This window comes from Vidua chalybeata, chromosome 1 (genome assembly GCF_026979565.1).
Source record: "Vidua chalybeata isolate OUT-0048 chromosome 1, bVidCha1 merged haplotype, whole genome shotgun sequence".
Classification (NCBI taxonomy): Eukaryota; Metazoa; Chordata; class Aves; order Passeriformes; family Viduidae; genus Vidua; species Vidua chalybeata.
Genome location: NC_071530.1, coordinates 20,270,354 through 20,291,222, shown reverse-complemented (window position 1 = coordinate 20,291,222; position 20,869 = coordinate 20,270,354). Strand labels below are relative to the sequence as shown.

The window sequence follows — 20,869 nt, the reverse complement described above, 5'->3', positions numbered from 1 at the left end:
TAAATCTTACCTGTTAGATCTTATATTTCCATGGCAAACTTGGATACATTAGAAAAACTAGCTTAGGAAGCAAAGTTTACTCATTGATGTATTATTTCAAAATTACTCATGTGACATGACACAGTTCCTTATTTGACACTCAGAACTTCCCTGTATCTGTTTGGTCTTAAAAAGGGTTTGTTAATCCACTTCAGTGCAGTGGGGTTTTCTTGCTAGGCAGTGATTTGGTCTTTAGGATCAATACAAGGTGAAGGGAAGAAAGAAGTGAAATTTTTGCCATGTCTCTCTACTTGCCCCTGATTTTTCTACTCTTCATTAGTACATCTCTTCAAATGTCTGGTAAGTCTTTGTCCTCTGCTTAGTGTGGAGGTTTTCAAGTTCTTTAACATGTGTTCTAGTTATCTCCCTTAGACAGTGAATTTAGATCTAGTCACGGCATATAATTTGAAAATGTTATGTTTAGCTTGAAGTTTGGTGATATCTGCATAAGCATTCTTTTTCCTTAACCCAGGTTTATGAGTGAAAGGAATATGCCAACAGGTGTAGCCATAACGTTGGCAGTGCTGATTCTTGAGAAAGTGGACAAAATCTGATTTCACTTTACTCCATTGGAGGCTAGGAGAGTTCAGTACAGAGCACTGAACTCTCAGCATGCACAGAACTACCGGCTGATGTGTGCTTTGAGTTCCTTGACAGCTCATATAGACCATAGCATACTGATCAGTGCATATTAAAAACTTGTTTCCAAGCTGAGAGCTTTAGGAAGCACCTTAAAATCTCCCATCTATTAGATTTCACACCCTCCTACTTCTGAGAGGAAAAATAAATGACACTGTGTCTTTTCCATGGCAAGTTCCCAGCTAGAGAACTCTGGAAGTCCAGTACTATTGCTTGAATGGCAACAGGGACTGAGCAATGCACCAATGATCCAATCCACCACAGGACAATTTTTTCTTGGCATGCTTTTGGGTGAGACCAAGTGAGCTCTAACCCATCCTCTGCTAACCTTCCCAAGAACCACTGCAGCCGGAGAGCTCTGTCAGGGAAAATATTATCTGGCTTGATCTATAGCCTTTCAGAGCAACAATACCAAGGCTGTTCAACCACTCCCTGTCAGCTTTGGGAGGGGAGGGTTATGAAGGCCCTGTTAAGTACTCTGGCCTTGGCAAGAAACCTTGGGTAAAAGTTGATGGAACTGCTGAGTGAGTTGGATGATGTTGCCTGTAACCTAGAAGGGAGCAAAGGGATGCAAGCTGAGCTGCAAAAGAGTGAAGATTTGGAAGAGGCTTTTTGTTGAAACTGATCTTAAGAAACAAAACCCTGATAGTCAGTGTCTCACATTTGTATTTACAAATGTACTTATTAATAGCTCTTAGGATATTGGCTAAGTTTAACTGTTCTAAGAACTGATGATGCTGCAAGTTGTGGCTTCTCTCCTGAGAAACCTACAAATAAAACTCTGTGAAGAAATGAATTTTCACACAGATGCTAAAAATTTCCAAGATAATTAATCAAAAATGAAAAATACATCACTTTCTTGGCAAACTGAAAACGACAATATTATTCTGGGCCAAATATAAAAATTATTTAATTTTGAGTATGTAAATGATTTTTAATAGCTCTAAAGCAAAAAAAAGTCCTTGTACTTGTGGAATAAAAGCCCATTTAAATATGATTTTGTGGAACTTTGAAGAAACTATGAAATGTAATGTAATGAAGGTAATTTTTGACATGCTTTTTGAAACCACTGTGGTGTCAGAAGGGATATGAAGAAGAGCAATTTCTCTTGAAAGAACTGTATTTTCAGCTCTTGTATTTTTTCATTTTAAGAATATTTTCATAAATATCCTTCATACCAGTGTTTAACTTCCCTTGATTTATCTCTTTATGAACTCTATATACTGTTTTGGTTTTTTGTTTTTTTTTTTGGTTTGGCTTTGTTGGTTGGTTGGTTTGGGTTTGTTTTTTGGTGTTTGGTTTTTGGTTTTTTTTTTTTTTTTTGGTAGCAGACTGTCATATAGCAACTAATTGCTTGTATCTCCTAAGAAACCTCTCCTCAAATGTTTGCATTATCATTTTATTTTATAGGTAGGGGAATATTTTCAATCTATAATGAAGATAACAAGCTGTGTGCCCAAGCTCAGAACTCTAGCTCAGTCATAACCACCACTTGTGATGAGCATGATGAGTTTCAGAAGTTCAGGTGGGTCTCTCCCACTCAGCTGCTGAGCATGGCACTCAAGCTGTGCCTGGGAGTGCTTGCCAAGGACGACGAGGCTGCCGTCACCTTGGAATCCTGCAACAGGACAAATGAACTCCAGTGGTGGGAATGTAGAAATGAGACGCTAGCAACCCATGGCAAGGATTTATTTCTCAACTATGGCAAGGGGAAGGGGAAGAAAATGAGGCTGTCCAAAGTATCCAGCAAAGGGAGCAGGTGGAAAATCCATGGAAGTGGAGACAGCGTGTGCTCTCAGCGCTATGAGGGTGAGTACAGAAATTCCATTTCTATTTCTTGGTAACATGACTGCCCCTTCCTACCAAGCATGCCACTGCCTGCTTGACAGGCAGCAACCATTTTCTTAGAGTGACCTCTACAGAGGAGCTGATTATAAATAGGATGTAGAAATGAAAGGTGAATATATCTGTATACTTTTCAGCAAATATAGCTGTATACATTTCTGCATAACTTATAAAGTGCAATCTTTCAAATGATAGAATAAAATTACAAAGGCCCTTGACGTAAACATAAGGAAGAATGGGAATTCTGCTTGTACAACAATAGCAAAAGGAAATCTATGATTATTTTAAAATATGTCTGATCAATTTGTAGAAGAGATGATTGTGTTATATTTAGTTTTTATTGTTGCTTTTATTTGGTTTGACCTCTAATTATCTCTAAGAAGTGAATTTCTACTTTAGATAGAAGGAATCCACTATTAACATTATTTACCTAATGTTTTCTGGGCCTAGTAAAAACAAAAAGTAGAAAAAAACAAAAGGAAGAATGGTGCATAATGGTTTAGGATGCAATGTTTTATCATCCTGGAAAAAGACCTCTAGAGAGTAAGATCTCCTTTACCTACAATTTTGAGGCTCTTGGGCTATGTAGAGGGGGCATTCAGGATCAAGTAATCAATCTCCTTTCTGTTGAGGCACTGTTATGTTGGGAATTTAAATAACAATAGAATAGATTTTTGTTGTACACTACAGCTGTTGCATAGGAATGAAGTTTGTCATAATCTTGTACAGACAGCAGCAAATTAGACTGGAGAGTAATGGAAGGGTCACTTCCTAGCAGAGTCCTTGCAAATTTAAGATGTAGCTTCCTCTCATGAAGACTAATAAAAATATTGTGATACCTCATTTCCAAATTTTTTCAACTATGCAAGGAAAAAAAAAAAGAGAATGGATACATTATCTAAGGGCAAAAGTATGTATGCCATGGGAGAAGCTGAGTCACAGGGACCTCTGACACAATAGTCCAGAAAGCAATGGCATGACAAACTTAAACAGAAATTAGTTTGAGGCCCAGTTAAGTGTTTGAGAGTCTTGGTTCTGATTATTTTGCCATAGTCATACCTGATTGGCACAACAGCCTTTCAGAGGTTTGAGGTAACAAAGTACTGGTGTGTTGAGCCCTGCATGACTCAGCTTTGTCCATGGAAAACTGGCTATGAGTGTCACTGTGGTGAGCATCTGATGCCAGCTGACAGTTGATCAGTATTGATCTCTGCTTTTCTCCATAGATATCTATACACTGGGAGGAAATGCCTTTGGTGCACCCTGTGTGTTCCCTTTTAAGCTCCAGGGGAAATGGTATGCTGAATGCATCCCTCGAAGGGGTGATGCAGACTCTCTCTGGTGTGCAACTTCTTCAGATTTTGATAAAGACCACTTGTTTGGAAACTGCCCACGAAAAGGTAATTTATTTATAAAAATCTCAGGAAGGCTGTTAAGCAAAAGTGTCATCCACTGTCATGGTCAAGATGTTCTTGGGATGTGGAAGTAGCATTGGACAGCGAGCTGAATTCTGGCTTGCCTAGTTCACTGGTGAGCTGTGCAACAAGGACATGAGGCATCTGCTCTGCACTCCCACTGTCCTACAGTGTCCCTAAGACTGGTACTTACAGGGAGTATTCTGAGGGTGGTGACTGGGACTGATGGATAAACAAAGAGGAAACCCTAGGACTGGGTTTCAAGACAAGAGGAAGTGCAGTGGATGAGGAAGGTGAGATTTATCAGGAGACTGTGATGTATTATAGGATGGAGAACAGGAAGGCTTCAGTGAAGGGAAGGGTGCAGGGCACACTGAAGGCAGTGACCTTTACCTGCCTTCAGTGCTTCCATATACAAATTCCCTGCTCCTTCATCCCCACTTTACATGTGATTGTGTGGAAATGGTAATTTCTGTTTTATTGGGTGGTTTGGAAGAGCATAAGAGGGATTTGAAGGTAAGAAATGGGTGTGGAGACCAAAACTTCTATATGGTGATGAGAGAATTACTTGTAGAGGTAGAATTTATCAATGAGTGGGTTAATGTGGACTGAAATTTGAGAGAAGTAGATGAGTTACATAAATAAATAGGAACAGGGTCAATGTAGAAAAATTAGGTTTGTAAGGATAAATAATTCCTTATGTAATTTAATTATTTTTAATATTGAATGGACAAAGTATATCTATGTGAGGCAAAAAGTATGCAAAAATTATCAAATCACACAGTTATATAGTTTTAGTCTGCATCAGAGATTTATTTTCTGGGTTAGTAAACATGATTATCTTGTCAAATTGCTGGTATCATCTTTTATAGACACCACCCACAATAACTTTTGGAAAACAAATCCTGTGACAGAAACACGGTATCAGATAAACTCAGAGTCACTTTTGACATGGCACCAAGCAAGAAAAAGCTGCCAGCAGCAGGATGCAGAATTATTGAGCATCACAGACCTTCGTGAAGAAATGTATTTATTAGGTAAAAATACCCTAAAATAATAATTCATAAAATGCACTGTTTAAAATGTAAGTCAGATCCAAGGTTTTAACATGGATACTTATATTTATCTCATAAAAATAGGTCTCAGAGACATTCTTATAAGAGTTGTCCTTCTCACAAAACCCAATATTAAAGTAATGGAAATAATCTAATTTATGCCAAAAAAATATATCACTCATGCTTTAAAATATTATTCCCAGTTTTATTGAATAACTTAAAAAAAACAGAGACATTTGAAAACCTGACTGTTTTTAGGGCTCACTAGTGACCTGGGCATCAATGCAAAGCTCTGGATTGGTCTCTATGATGCACTTGACAGTGGCTGGAAGTGGACTGGGGGAAGTCCTTTCAGATACCTCAACTGGGCTCCAGGTAAGTTCACTTTTCTTAAATGATGATCAATATCTGGGTCAAAATTTCCTCCCCTTCTCTCTCCTCCTCTCCCCTGCCCATCACAGTGATGCTTCCTTGTCATGCCTCTTGGGATTTATCACTCTAAAGAATAATACCCCAGTGGCTTTGGAGCTGCAGAGGTCTTGCACATTCCCTCCTGTGAAGAGGTGATAAGTTTCACTGTTAGCAGAAGGATTCTGTTGCTCTTTTTTAAAGGAAATCCCTCTGTGGAATCTGGAAAAATATGTGGGACTTTCCAAGGTAGGAATGGCAAATGGGAAAACCAGCTGTGTGATCGGAAACTGGGATATATCTGCCAAAAGAGAAACACCTCCTTGGATTCTTTCACCATTGCCTCAGGTATGCTGGTCAAAAGCTCAGGCTAATTTTACAGGCAGTGAGAAATATTGTGAAGATGTCATATATGAAAAGGCAACATATTGTCAAAACAAAAGGCAATAGGTCATGTTGACCTGGGTCAAATACTGAGAAGACTTTAATTTTCTGGATCATTTTAAAGATGATGTCTAAATGTTATTCATAATTTGTAAAAGAGCACAGGTACCGAAAAAGGCAGGATTAAGTGTTTAGCCATGTTATCCAGACCATGAAATACTGATAAATATCCTCTGCTCTGATATATACTCAAACCTATGTCCTGCTAAAAGATGTGAGCCAGAGTTCATGCTCCCCTGCTCTCTGTGACACTTTTTGTTCTATTCTGAAAGGAAACAATCAGATTATGCATCTGGAACCTTTCCCCTGTTTAGTTCCCTTTTCACTTGAGGCAGACTAGCTTCTTAGCTATGTGAAGAAATTGGTGTGCAGTTGCTTAACAGGGAATTCTCAGCATGCGACTAACTTCACAGTACCTCCCCCCACTAATATATATGAGTATATGAGATTATACAGTTCAGGGGGGCATGCATATCCTGTACTTTCTGGCTGTATCCAGGCTGCTCACTTGGAAAGGTTTCTGACCCTGCTAACCTTCAAACCATGTCTGGATGTTGCTTAGAGGAATGCAATTTGCCCAGGTCCAAACCATGCCCGGGGAGCATCAGACAAAGCAGTTGACCGCACACCAATTCTGCGCACCCATCCTTCCCTCTTCAGTTTGCTCTGTAGTTGCAGATCATGGGAACTTTCCAAGCAGTGGAAGGTGGGCTGGCCATACTGAATTCATACTAAGGAATCAGTGTTGAACAAAGTGTGTGGCATTTCTGTGCAGCTGGGATGCCTGGTATAACATTTCTGGTGTAACATGGTTGTGTCTGGACTCTGATATATGATTTAGGCTGTGTAGGAGCTCCAACCAGCTCCTGAGCACCTGGTGTTTCCAGAAATAAAAACATAAAAAGCTACAAAATTCACCAAGATAGAGTCCCTGAGTAGGAAAAGAGGCCCTTTTCTGTAGAACTTGGCTGTTCCCAGAGCCTCACTGAGAGGGATTTAATGTGGAGTTGTGCCCTGCACATTTGCATGTCAAATTACTCAGTATTTACTTAATCCTGTAAAACAGTTTTTCGGGACCTCCAAGTACAAATAGGAGGAAAATTTTTTTCCTTTTAATCTTTGTACCTTCAGACTTTGGCTCCTCTTCTCTTTCAGTATGTGCTCCAATATTTCAAATTCATATCAGCACAGGTAATTTTTTTTTGATGTCTAGAACTGACTAGAACTTCTCATTAATAACATCATTTTTTTTTAGGTGATTCAAAGCATTTTAAATGCCCCAGGGAATGGGTGCCCTATGCAGGTCATTGCTACAGAATTTATAGAACACCAAAAATATGGAAAGAAGCCCAGTCTTCTTGTAGAAAAGAAGATGGAGAGCTGGCAAGCATTCATAATATTGAAGAGTACAGTTTTACAGTGTCACAGCTTGGGTACAGTGAGTATTCCTGAAGATCCCCTTCATTTTTTTTTTAATCCGGGATTATGCTGTTGCTATTATTCATTTAATCACTATAACTATGGGCTTATTTTTTTTTTTTAAGTTCTTCAGTCAAAAGTGGGTGTGAGATGTAATTATTTCATTATAAGATATATCCATACCTACAATTAATTTTGTGTTCCCAGATCCAGATGATGAGCTCTGGATTGGTCTAAATGACTTCAGGATTCAAATGTACTTTGAATGGAGTGATGGCACACCTGTGACTTATACCAAATGGCACCATGGACAGCCAACCCACACTTGGAATAAGGCAGACTGCATCCTTATGAAGGGACAGGTAAAAATCCCTTCCTCACTCTCATACTTTCTTCTGGCCTTTTGCCTCCTAAAATGAAAACATTCATGACAAAAAAAACCCAAAAAAAAACAAAAAAAAAAGGAATGCTGGTTTTAAAAATTTTAAAAATATTTATGAACTTGGTTTAATTTAGCATATCTTAGTGTGCAGGGATACTTGAGACCAGATCTAGGAAGCTGTGTGATGCACCAGAAGCAGTGCACTACATGGAGAAGTGGTCTTCTCTGAGACAATTCCCATCTGAAATTGGTTGAAACCACTCATCATCCACATGGAACATGACTGATCACAGACAAATAGATTCTTGGAGCACAGACTTTCTAATTTTTTCTCTAAAACTACTAAAATATATGGGTTTTAGTGCTACTTTGGAGGCACAAACCCAGATTTTATTTTATTTTCTAATCATTAAAAAAACAAAAGTGCAATGTTGTGGAAAAAGACTTACACAAGATATTTTTTCATATTTTATGTTTGGTTTATCCAGCATTTCCTTGCCATAGACATCTGGTTATATGAACATAATAGATGCTGTGCTGGTGAGAATAGAGAGGAGCCTAATGTTTCTTTCCTGCTCTCGTCAGAATCTCATCTGAATCTTTAATAGATACATTCTCACACCTCTAAAGAAATGGGGCCCTTACTGTATATATTTGGGAATTTTGGAGAAAAAACCAAGGCAAGGAAGAGAGCTGAAACAGTCTCAGCCATAGGAAGACAGAAGGGCTCTTTCTGAGAATGGATACTCTTTTTGGACCTGAATTGTCTCTAACTTTCACTTCTCTTTGTGGTTTCTTCTTACAATACTTAGGATGGATCCTGGGCTGACAGTGCTTGTGAAATGAAATTTGGCTACATCTGTAAAAGGAAACCCTTGGCTGAAGAACCAGGGGAAGCTGAAGTTACTTACCCAGGCTGCCAGAAAGTAAGTGTAAAACAAAAGCAGCAAAAGGTGATTGCGTATTACTTTTACTCCCATGATAATAACTATGACAGAAGTAAATTATTTTGACTGTTTTTGATGGAGCCTAGAAAACTTTTAATTTCATATGCATATACTTCTTAGACTGATAGGGAAACTTTTGCTTTATTTAACAGTAATGTAGATTGACTTATTTTTTTTATTCCCTTACAAGTGTATTTCACTCAGCTCTCTCTTACTGCAGAAATGATCACTGCACTCATAAAAGCCACTCTCTGCAGAGCAGTCTTTTCAGGGTGTAACACAAGTGTCAGGGGTTGCATGCCTCCTCAGTTCTATCAGTCTGCCACAGGAATATTTGAGCTGACTGTTTTGCAGGTTGTAAACTCTTGCAACAGCCACTTATGCAATGAGAAGGCAGAGCAAGCTTTACACAGGGATCTGCAAAGTGGCTGTGGCTGCCAGCCCCAAGGCATAACCACGGCTTACTGTTTGCAAAGACCCCTGGTGTGTCCTGTATCAAGGGACAAGACATGTAGTTATGGTCACTAAGCTATGTTTGATTATCCTCTTGGTTCCTTTCATGGCCTTTGGGATCAGCTTTGATTTGGGGTGACTTGGGGTGTGGTGCTTTTGGAGGTGCACAAAGCCATGCAATCTGACAACCTCTCTGCACATCTCTGCTTCTACACTGACAGGGCTGGATGAAGCATGGCTTTTTCTGTTATTCCTTGGTGCAGTTGCCAACAACATTTTCAGATGCAAAAAAAGTTTGTGAAGAAAACAAAGGTTACCTGGCTACTGTAAGAGACAGGTATGAAAACATAACTCTTGTCCTCTAATGTGTATAACCAGGATGGAAGTGTTAAACAGAAATTTCTTCTTACTTAGCAGTTATCCATAATGTCTATTAGTGTGACATCACTCTTTTCCAAGAAAATTTAAGGTAGAGCTGATGAAGTATTGCATAATACATCAGGGGCTTTTAGGTCACCAATACAAACATTCAGGCTATTGTTACTTCACACTTACACTGTTGTTACCTCTGGGAATTAAAAAATTGGGTCACCTGCACAACAACCCCAGACTGACAGATTGTTTTAAAACTTTTTGAACTAAAAATAAATAGATAAACATGGAACTATTTATTTCTCTTGGATTCAAGTTTTTCAACCTTTTTTTCTTTCTTTGCAACAGCCAGATCTGGAAAAATTTTAGAATAAAAGTAGATTTTTTCCCCCACAATAACAAGATTTAAAGATCTAGAACTTATAATAAATCTCAGTAAAACACGGTAGCTCTTATTTATACAGAATGAGAAATATATACACATTAACTTAAGCAGTTTGGCTTGTGTTCATTGCACAGTATAAAAGGTGAATAGAATCATCCTAAATTCTAGATATAATTTACATTAGCAAAATGTAAGGGAAAAATTATTTTGTATGATAATTAGAACTATAAAAGTAAGATAATTACCCTTGCTTCATTTCATATGTATTGACAAATCATCTTAACCTTACCAGATTTGCTACCATGAACTGTTTGAAGAAATGAATAAATTCTGATAAAATGTAATACAAAATGTGATAAAATGTGATACAATGAGTTTGGTGCTTACTCTTCACAGATATGAACAAGCTTTTCTGACCTCCATAATTGGATTCAAACCAGAAAAATACTTCTGGATTGGTCTTTCAGACATGGAAGAACAGGGGACATTCAGGTGGACTAATGGAGATCCTGTCACCTTCACTCACTGGAATGTGGGAATGCCTGGTAAGTGCCATGGGGCCATTGAGTTCCTTGTTCTGGAGAATGACAAAGTGAGGATTTGAAAGCTAAAATGTGGTTTGGAAACTCTCTGGCTAAAGCAGCAGAAAGGGTAATGCTGCTTTCTATTTGTGCTAAAGGGATAGGTCAGGGATTGTGGTAACTCCTAGAAGATCACTTGGAACTGCATGTGTCTGTTGGTATCATTACGTTTTTGTTGTTTGATGGGTATTTTGAAGTAACTCCTAGCATAATGTAAAAGGAACTTACATTAAAAAAAATCTTTTAATGATTTAATAGGAATGCATATGAGCTATTGTGAGCTACTGGTATCCAAACACAGTGGGAACGGGTTACTCTTAAATAAGCAGCAGATATTTTGAGAAGATGTAGTCATTCATAAGATTTAAATCTTTATATTTTATGAAGGAGAGGAGTCAGGCTGCGTGGCCATGGCAACAGGACGTTCAGCTGGCTTGTGGGATATTTTGAACTGTGAAGAGACAAACACGTTTCTCTGCAAACAGCTGGTGGAGGGAGTCACTCCCCCTCCTCCTCCTCCAACAACATCCCCTCTCCTGTTTTGCCCAGAGGGATGGCAGTCTGTTTCTCAGAGCAGCTTCTGCTTTAAAGTAGGTGTTTCATTTCTGAATGCAAATGTTGGCCATTTAAATAAGAATATATTTTGTTCATGCACGGAAGGTGGATTTTACCTTGACTATTTGACAGACAGTCTGTGGTAACGTCTCCAGCCATCCCAAAGTGGTATGGCTCAGAAATGTTGGAAAAACTGTATGTGTATGAACTGAAGTTTGGAGCTACAGGAACTCTGAGACGACAGGAAAAGCAATAATCAAATTTGATAGACAACCACAGGTCGAATGGTTGAACAATTAGTCAGTAATAGAATGAGACCAGAAAATCAGATGAAAGATAGAAGCCCATATTTGTGTTTTTAAATGTCTGTAATATCCAATACAGTATTTAATTGCCCACTTTCTATAGATTTTTCAGGGAGGAAGGGAAAAAATGCAAACGTGGTTTGAAGCAAGAGATTTTTGCAGAACTATTGGAGGAGATCTTGCATGCATCCACAGCGAAGAGGAACAAAACCTGATAGCTAGACTGTAAGTACCTGCAAAGCCCATCATTTAAATAGAAGAAGAAAAAAATTTTAAAAATGCCTGTCTGAAAGACATAAAGGATTTCTGGTGATCAATTTCTACTTTACAAAGATGGTGTAAAAAGTGGCAGAAAAAAATGGGTAAAAAGAGGTGAGCAAAAGTTTTCTTGACACACCTCTGGGAAGGTGGTGCTATGCACTGAAGTTGCCTGAACATAAACAAAATTGAGAGAAGTATCAAAATTGGTTTTAACTGAAGTTAATTCAATGAGATAAAGATCTTTTTACCTCATTTGTAGCTGATCAGTAGATAAAATACTCTTGATTAAAAGAATATTTTGTGACTAACAAAAGCCTGACCTATTGATATGCTTGTATAAATGTTTAAATCAAGTCCATGAGTGCAGGCAGGTCTGAATTTGAATGCCTAAGCTACTTAGTGGAACCAAGACCTTTAAATATTTTTTTCATTTAACTCAGTTTTTGTGGACTTATGGCATTTGTGATCTTCCCCATACAGTCCTGTGTTTCACTGTTTCCTGGAACATGTACTGCCAAGCTGTTTTTTCCCACATGACAATTGAATGATTTCTTTATATGATTGTCTCAAATTATACTTAGAGTATCAAGTGTGCTGACAATAATATAATGCTATACATTCCCCATCTGTGTTTTATGCTGTGTCTGATTCTCTCTATTTGTGTAATCATTCAGAGACAGAGGTTATATTCACTATTCTTACTGGATGGGTTTAAGTGCCTTGGACTCTGATAGTGGATTTACATGGAGTGATGGCTCACCAGTGAGTAAATAATTTATTATTCCAGCTTTTTGACTCTTTTTTTTTATATCTTTCTTGGCAGACAGCTCTCGTAACTCCTATATAAAACGCAAGTAAGCTTAAGTCTTTGGTACCTGATTCTTTTGTAGGAATTAGTCTTAAATCTTCTAATAGTTCATAGTAATACAGCATTTACAGTAATGAAAGGTGATGGAGTCTAGCTCCTGATTTAAGCAAGTCTGATTGTGCTAATCTCTATATTCCCATTTGTCATTTGCTGCAATAAATAATTTTGTATATCTACACCGGCTCAGCTTTGCTGCCCTCATTGTCTAAAGTAGATCAAGATCTGCCAGGCCCAAGGCCGTATGGCAACACCAATGGATTGTCTTGGGTTGGAACATCTGAGCAGGACAAACAACCCAGAAATCAGAGAACATATTTTTTTAGAGCTTGACAGGAGAACATCAACTCTCCTGGTAACAAATGGGGCAAGAACTTCTTGGTTTATGGCTTATAAACACACAGATGAATTATTATTCTATTCAAGTGTCGTGCACTTCTCCTTAAAAGGTCTGGCATTAAAGAGCAAGATGGACTATGAAATTAAGTACATTCTTCTTTAGCAGAATGATAGAAGACAATTGTTTCCTTAAAAAGGAAAATAGTAACAAAGTTGTGTCTCCACTACAGGTAAATTTTGAAAAATGGTCACATGGAGAACCAAACAATTACGATGGTAATGAAAAATGTGGTGTGTTTACTGGCTATCTCAATATGAACTGGAATGACTTGTTTTGTGAACACATGCTGGACTTTGTTTGCCAAATTAAAAAAGGTAAAATATCTTTCTCTCTTTAGCAACTTTTAGAGGTAGATAAGAACATCCTTCCCAGGTCAGATCACACTATCTGCATGTGTTAGAGATAGCTGTGCCATCAATCACAATAAAAGAGTTTATATATATAATTTCAGTAAAGGCAGTTGAAAACTATTAATTAATACATGAAATACACAGGCAAGTTTGGAAAGTACATGCAGTATGTTGGGGAAGAGAAAACACAACAGCCTAAAGTTGGGCAGTTTCTGTAAGCTTAACTTATGATGAGCTCTAACATGCTGTTTGCTGAATGTAGCTCCTTTTTTCAGATACTCTGAGAAATTCTGTGACAAAAATAAGCATATACTGAGTATCCCCTAAGATTATTACTTGTAATTAAAATGTTAAGTACTGTGTAAATATAATTGAGAGAGAGCTGAGAAACATAATATACTCAAATATTTATTTATATTGCAGGAACCTTGCTGAAACCAGAGCCTAATTCTACATTCAGTAAGTCTTGTGTTTCCAATGGAAAAAAAAATTACTTAACATGTAATGAAGTTAATTTCTACTATGGGTAATTAATGTTTTCATTTGCAGATTATGAATACGTTGTTGGTGAAGATGACTGGGTAATATACAAACACAAGGAATACTACTTCAGCAAAGAAGCAATGTCTATGGAAAGAGCCAGAGGCTTTTGCAAGAAGAATGGTGGTGACCTTGTTGTCATTGAGAGTGAAACTGAAAAAAATTTTCTTTGGAAATATGTAAGAAATATGTTTGCTTGAAAAATGCACCATTTTCTGTGAACTGAGGCACATTTTTTCAGCTGGTTTGTGAAATATAAGAAAGTGGTCCTCATCACAAAAAAAAAAATATCAGTTCCACCTTTCATCCTTTCCTTGGCTTATCTACTTAAGACCTTTATTATAGTAATTATTTTAATAACTTGCTATACATAGACAAATTCTCAGCTTCCTTTCAGGAATGCTCTCAGGATGCAACTTTCAAAGACTGCTCTGTTTAGCTGAAAGCTGCAATTACTAATTATGGGTTTTTTTCTAACTCATTCTTTTCACAGAATTCAATAAAAGCTCTTTGTCAAAGTAGATCTCATATTTGCAGCAAAAGGTTTAAGTAAGGATAGTGTCTTATAGGAAAAGAATGGCCTAGTGATGATATACTGTTTTGTAATCAAATCAAATCAAATTTTATTACATTCTTTCCTCCACATGAGTAAGTACAACCCCCCACAATTAACTGGCAGCTTTTCAGCAAATTCTCACTATGTTTTCCTAAAAATCTCAAAAATACTGTTATAAGCCTGCTTAAGAGGTCATTCTTGTCTTCTTAACACAGCTTTTTTCTTCCATTTCTTTTTCAGATAATTTGCACTTTTTCTTTTGGTTGTTGTTGCTGTTGTTTTTGGTTTTGTGTTAGTTTTTTTCTCTTTCCCCTAGTTATATAATGAAAATTGGAGGAAAATTTTGCATTTTTGCAGTTTGGGCACATAATTCCAGCAACTCCCTGCACATTATATACTATGCAATTGAGCAACAGAAACGACAGCATTTTTGGAACTTTTTAAAATTTTATTTGAAAACTGTTTTATTACAGCTAAGTAAATTTGTTTGTTTGTTTTAGATTTTCTATAAAGACTGGGGGAACAATTTCTATATTGGTTTAAGTGTGAGCCTTGACAGAACGTTCCGGTAAGTAAAAACACTTTAATTTTGTGAGACTCATAATGTATTCACATATGACATGGTTGGCTCTAGGAGATAGTTGAAATTCAATGACTGATACAACCTATAGACAGGTTTATGTCCTCATAAAGTTTTAAAATGGGATTCTGCTCCTCAGCAAAGCACTTCTTCCATCATATTTCTACTATCTATTTCTACCTCTTTTGCTTCTTTACCCTGCTTTTGTGTTCTGAGGCTGAGATGTTGGATCACAGTAAGTGAGGCGTCAGCCTCTTTTCTCTGTTAGATGAAAGAAAAAGTTGCTTGGAGTTCTCCAGCATATTCCAGACAGTACTTGCAGGCATTACTCAATGTTGAAATGATCAAAGAAAAAAGAACTCTAGAAACCTGCAGTGAGAGGCATCAAAGTGGTTTTTAGAGGTGAAATATCAATACTGGAGAGCCCTTGTCTGGTTTTCCAGATGTTTGTACTCTAAGGGTTCAGGCAGGACAGCTTCAGGTGACATGGAGTCGTTACTCTTCTACAAATGTTTTTGGAAACCAAGTGCCATCCTGGAATTATCTTAAACATCCCCTGGAGCCTTGGATGTGTTGCAGATACATCTCCTTGGCATTCTTCTCTCCCACTGCATCTTTTTGTAGTGCATTATTCTGGGATTCAAAGCTTGGTCAGATGAGTCTCAGCCTCTTCATTTTAGTCTTTCTTCTGTTGTCATAGGTTGCCTTTGTTGGCCATAAACCACAGAGGCTCTGTAGTCTCAGCTCTTGGAGATTCTGCTTTCTATATCACATTCACTGCTGAGATGATCATTGTTTTCCCAGTCCTCCCTTGTTCACTCACTAGTTTCATTCTCTTCCCTGTTGGATGAAGGTGCCACTATATCTGCTTTATATTCTTTCTCCTGGTTTATTATGTACTGGTTTTTCCAATTTGACTCAGGCGGTTTGCTAGCAGCTAGGCATCCTGATGAACTCCTAATCTGTAGTTTACTTCCAAAAACATGCATATAGTTACTCAGTCTCCAAAATTGGAAAAAGATTGGATTGTCCTGGAGGTGTTATTGCCTGAAGATTGTCAGTCTTGTCCGATTCATCACTTGACTTCCAGCACATTGAGGCCTTTTCCCTTTTTTCTTGGCTACTTTTTGAAAATAAATTTGTAAATCACCAAGCTAGGAAACAATTGATGCATGATTGGAAAAAAAATACCAAATAGGTATATGACATTAAAGATTTTCTATGCTTAACAAAATGGTTCCAAGCGGTTCCCAGTATATGGTTCAAGACTTTCTTACCCTACAAGATCTTATATTATTGCTTTTGACACAGGAAATTGCTAAAATAAGCTCAGGTGTCTGTTTCTGTGCTCCAGAGAAATCCAGGTCCAGTGCTAGACTGGTGCATTTCCAGCACACGCTCGGTGTTCAGAGACCAAGAGAAGTTGGGACCACCAGTAAAGATGATTTGTTCAGACCTGGTCTGAGTCAACACTGTAGGCAGTTGATATGAAAATATTTCTCATTAATTCCAAGTAGAAGGTCTTGGTTTCCTTTTAACAGAGAAAAGCATGCATCGTAGCTTACAAACATAAGCTATGATACAGGAAACTTAAAATACAAACTCAAATGTATCCTTTGCAAAGAAATATTAACTAATTCAACTTAGAATTATAATTCCCTCAAATTACTTCTTTCAGGTGGATGGATGGAACATCAGTGAACTATGTTGCCTGGGCTCCAAATGAACCCAATTTTGCAAATAATGATGAAAACTGTGTGGTCATGTACACCCATACAGGTGGGTGCTATAACAACATGCAGGATGTGCCTAGGCCTGGGAGGGCTGTGTAGGCAAGGCTGGGTGGGTTATCATACTAAGCAGGCTGATGTTTCATAGTGTTCAAAAAGCAAAGGAAAATGAATTGTAGTATCTTCTTTTATATATATATACTTTAAAAAATTGAACTTTATGTAGCTAACACATTGAATTACACCTGCAATTTTAAAAGAAAATTTCTAAGTGAATAAATCAGGTAACCATCAGACAATTGGCAGATAGAGTCAGTATTTTTTCTCCTCTAACCTCTGTCCATTTTATGCCCACCTCCCCAGGCTATTAGCTATCTACTTTCATTTGTGTGGTTCCTAAAAACTGAGGGTTTGGCCATGTCTTGGATTATTATTAAGCAATGTTATACAATATTTTAATTAAAATAAAATAAAATATAATATTTTTTAATATCCATTAACATAGAGAACTGGAAGCAATTGTGTTTATACTAGCCAAGAACTTCGTCTTTTTTTGGCTCAGTAAATCACTTCTACTTTTAAACATTTCTAGTCTCAAAATCTATAGCTGAGGTGATCTTCCTAGGCTCTCTTAGAGGTGAATGGAAGGATATGGACACTTTTGGGGAGTAAATATTTGGAGAGTATATGTCCTGTTTTGGAAACCTTCTTTCAGATAAGATGAGTCATGTCCTTAACTTCTCTGAATTAAAATTACAGTACCTCCATTTAACATTAGGTGTGAAAAATTCTGCTGTAGGTAGTTACCTGTAAATGTCTGCAGCCAATTAAACATATGTCATTTTCTTATTAATTCCTGATCTATAAAATGGGGATGATGATGTTAATGTTATCATCTTAAATTGCACTCCAATAGACAGAAAAGATACCAGAAAACTCAAAGACTGTGAGAAGCTCAGGTAGGAAGGTAACCAGGACTGACTGCCTTATATAGATAGAGTGATTCAAGAGACTTTACAGACCTCAGAGATTTAAGCATTTGAACAAAAACTCCCCTTTGTCAATGCAATGATTTTGCAATATTGAAATATCTCTGTTTCTAGACAAGTTATTTATATTCTGAATTTTGCTGGAAACATGAATACTTTTAAGAAACAGACATACAATAACTTATTATTCCTGAGGGAGAGAAATACAAATGTTGTAACCAGTTTTACTTCCTACAATAGATTTTCTTTAGGAAAGGACATTTTTTATCTCAGTCTTGGTTGCATTTTGTTTTTGTTTTTTTTTTTTTTTTTTTTTTTTTTTTTTTTTTTGGTTTTTTTTTTTTTTTTTTTTTTTTTTTTTTTGTTCTAATTCTAATCTGATTTCAGGTACATGGAATGATATCAACTGTGGCAGTGTTGAGTTATTCATCTGTGAAAGGCTTAACAATACTGTTCGTCCAACTGTTGCTCCCACTTCACCACCACCAAAGGGTGGGTGTATGGAAGACTGGCTCCTCTTTGATAACAAGGTGCAGTATGAAATGCCAGTACATTGTATTTTTAAAAGAGAAGAATGAAAAAAATATTTGAATCAGTTTTGCAATTGTAGCAGGGTTTTTAGTTATCACAAATTATGTTACATTTGTATGCGTTTAAAGACCTTAAAATTACAAATCCCGAAACAGAAATAACAGCCTGTGCTGGGACCACAGCAGTTATGAGGGAGATCTTGAGACATACAACAAGAAAGCTTGATCTTACAACAACTCTACACAAGGGAAGTTGCTCATCTATCTTTGGCAACACAAAATACTAGCAAAAATGTATGTTCTCATTCACTGTGCTGAGCTTATCCAGCTCTCGCATGCTGCCTGGACACTTACTCATCCCTTGCCTACTATGCCAAGGCACCTTTCCTTGAGCAAATTTGTCAGTTGTTTTCTATAACGAAACAACTTAAGGATTTTAAATACCAGTTATACGATTTGCTGTACTTTATCATGTGCAATCACTCTTAGCCCTCTTAAAAGACAAAACTTCAGGATAAGAGACTGTATGTAATAAAAATCCATAGATTTTCACCAATGAAGCTATCAAGGGCATAAAGCAACAGTGTACACTACAATACTACTAATTAGAGTACACCTAGTAATGAATATAATTCTCAATAACGTTGTTTTGTCTAGCTCTGTCTGTCTTCTCTTTGAGCAAAAAATATTTCAATTCAATAGAGATACTTTGTTTGAGACCCACTGGCTGTTGTCTTCCTTGTCCTTCCCTCTCTCAGTCCTGAGGAAAAGTCACAAACTCAGTGTTTTCCATTTCATGGTGCTCTCTCAAGCTAAAATCTCTCTCTCTTCCTCACCTCCTGGAAGAGGAGCTTCTAAGTCTTTTCCCTTGACTCTAACCTAAGTATTTATACACCACTTCTGTCCACCTTCCATTTTCCTCAATTTTTCCACAAATTAACTGCTTAACTTTTCAGTTGTGTGCTTTAGGTAGCACATTTGGGTTGCTTGACTCTGACAAAGCTGTCTAATGACTTAAACCTCATAAGATCATATTACAAGAAATGATAAATTCATGGCTTTCTTTACATTGCCAGAATAATTTTCTTTCTGTGATTATCCTGTGAGAACCAAATCTGGTTTGACAAATAGGGCAACAGAAGATGAGATATTTTGCTCCAATAACATATCTTATCCTTTTATGTTTTCTGAGGTCTTCTTCAACATTTCTCTCACAGTCACATCTCAGAATTATGCTCAGGTTTAATGCAATTTCTGCTGAGATCAATATACTGACATATCCCTTCTTTTAATTATATGCCAAAATATTGGGCTTTATACTAATTTTCTAGTACACGTCTTGTCATTTAAGCCTAAAGATAAGCTAGAAAGTATTGTTAAATTAGCTAACTTCCCCTTTTACATGAAATATCCAGTTTATTTTGTTTGTTACAAACAGAGACCTTTTCATCAGAAGTTAAAACAGCATCTAGATTCAGATTTGGCACACTTCTCTTTTTCAGTGTTTTAAAGTCTTTGGCTTTAATGAAAATGATACATTGACATGGCATGCTGCACGAAACAACTGCATTGATCTTGGAGGAAATCTGGCTACTATATCAAAAAAGGAAGAACAAGGTATAACCTACCAATGTTTGACAATGATGACACATTATATAACTCCTGATAAAATGATTTAAAAATATGCTAGAGCTTCTGCCATATATGCAGTTATTTATCCCATATTAATACAAATTTATGCTGAATAAGAAATTGCACCTTTGGAAAAATGCTTGCACAGGTTATAGTGTCTTGATTAAATATTAAAATAACAGTTTGGAGGTTAATATAGGACATATTGCTGAAATATCAAATTTTTTTGTTAGAGGTTTGTCATATAATTAAATGTCCACTTTTTTTTTTTTTTTTTAAGAAACTAGCTGATCCTTGAGGTGACATCCATCTCTGGTCAATCTATGATTCTATGATTCTATGCCACAATGGCACACAAAAGGAGTAATATCCAAACCCAAATCACTGGGCACCTAGGTGCTGAGCCAGATGCTGTGGATGCCAGTGGAGGACACATCCTCAGGCAGCAGAAGGCTCCAGTGCTGGAGTCCCAGCTTCCCCCTGCTCCCCTTGTTCTGCTGGACCTCAGCACCTGCTGGTCTTGCTGCTCAGCATGTTGCAAATGTTTTAAGAGGCCTCATGTTTTCTGGGGAGATACGCTGCCTCAGGTCCTGAGGGATGCACATGGACCATCTCCTACCTCACTCCATCAGTGCTAGTGGTTTAAATTTCTTTTTTGCAGCAGAGGAAGGAGATTATTTCAGTGGAAAGTCAGTCTTGGCAAGAACTAAGGAGAGCAGCATCTGGTATTCCACAAATTCATAAATACTTTATTCATACATACTTGGTGACTAAGTAAGGTTTATTTTGTGTTATGCCTGTTTAGAAATTAAGTTATTAAGTCAGGATAAAAAAGAATTAACCAAAGAAGAAAAGGGAGTGCACACTCGGTGGACTCATTTTCTATGTGCCGAGGCATAGTGTACTCATGTTAATTTCTGTAATATATTAGAACATCTTCCATGCTTCCTCAGATGATGAACAACATAGAAGAGTGTGCAAATAAATTCCTGTTTCATTAAAAATTCATTAAAAATTTTCCCATCCTTGAATTTGTATATACTTTCTTCCAATTTTAACTTCAGATGACTGATGTTAAACATCTATTAATATATATAAATTTTATATTTGTCATGAGATTGGTACCTTATTATAAAGAGAAAACTCATCATCCTGGTTTCAGGCACTCTAAAGTCTGTGGTGTTGGGGAAGA

At 37.1% G+C, this 20,869-nt stretch overlaps 1 protein-coding gene across 1 annotated transcript in view; it reads left to right on the top strand.

Moving 5' to 3' along the window:
* The first annotated feature begins 278 nt into the window (after positions 1 to 278).
* The window catches only part of LOC128792724 (macrophage mannose receptor 1-like), a 32,148-nt gene continuing 11,557 nt past the window's right edge, over positions 279 to 20,869 (top strand). Inside the window, exons 1-21 of the mRNA XM_053951385.1 lie at positions 279 to 339; positions 2,089 to 2,487; positions 3,750 to 3,923; positions 4,811 to 4,975; positions 5,252 to 5,368; positions 5,606 to 5,749; positions 7,101 to 7,283; positions 7,472 to 7,626; positions 8,459 to 8,572; positions 9,268 to 9,383; positions 10,200 to 10,348; positions 10,772 to 10,974; positions 11,348 to 11,469; positions 12,180 to 12,267; positions 12,940 to 13,084; positions 13,544 to 13,579; positions 13,670 to 13,839; positions 14,717 to 14,784; positions 16,475 to 16,575; positions 17,903 to 18,045; positions 19,548 to 19,662. Coding sequence (XP_053807360.1) covers positions 279 to 339; positions 2,089 to 2,487; positions 3,750 to 3,923; positions 4,811 to 4,975; positions 5,252 to 5,368; positions 5,606 to 5,749; positions 7,101 to 7,283; positions 7,472 to 7,626; positions 8,459 to 8,572; positions 9,268 to 9,383; positions 10,200 to 10,348; positions 10,772 to 10,974; positions 11,348 to 11,469; positions 12,180 to 12,267; positions 12,940 to 13,084; positions 13,544 to 13,579; positions 13,670 to 13,839; positions 14,717 to 14,784; positions 16,475 to 16,575; positions 17,903 to 18,045; positions 19,548 to 19,662 — 2,968 coding nt within the window. The remainder of the gene's footprint in view (positions 340 to 2,088; positions 2,488 to 3,749; positions 3,924 to 4,810; positions 4,976 to 5,251; positions 5,369 to 5,605; positions 5,750 to 7,100; positions 7,284 to 7,471; positions 7,627 to 8,458; positions 8,573 to 9,267; positions 9,384 to 10,199; positions 10,349 to 10,771; positions 10,975 to 11,347; positions 11,470 to 12,179; positions 12,268 to 12,939; positions 13,085 to 13,543; positions 13,580 to 13,669; positions 13,840 to 14,716; positions 14,785 to 16,474; positions 16,576 to 17,902; positions 18,046 to 19,547; positions 19,663 to 20,869) is intronic.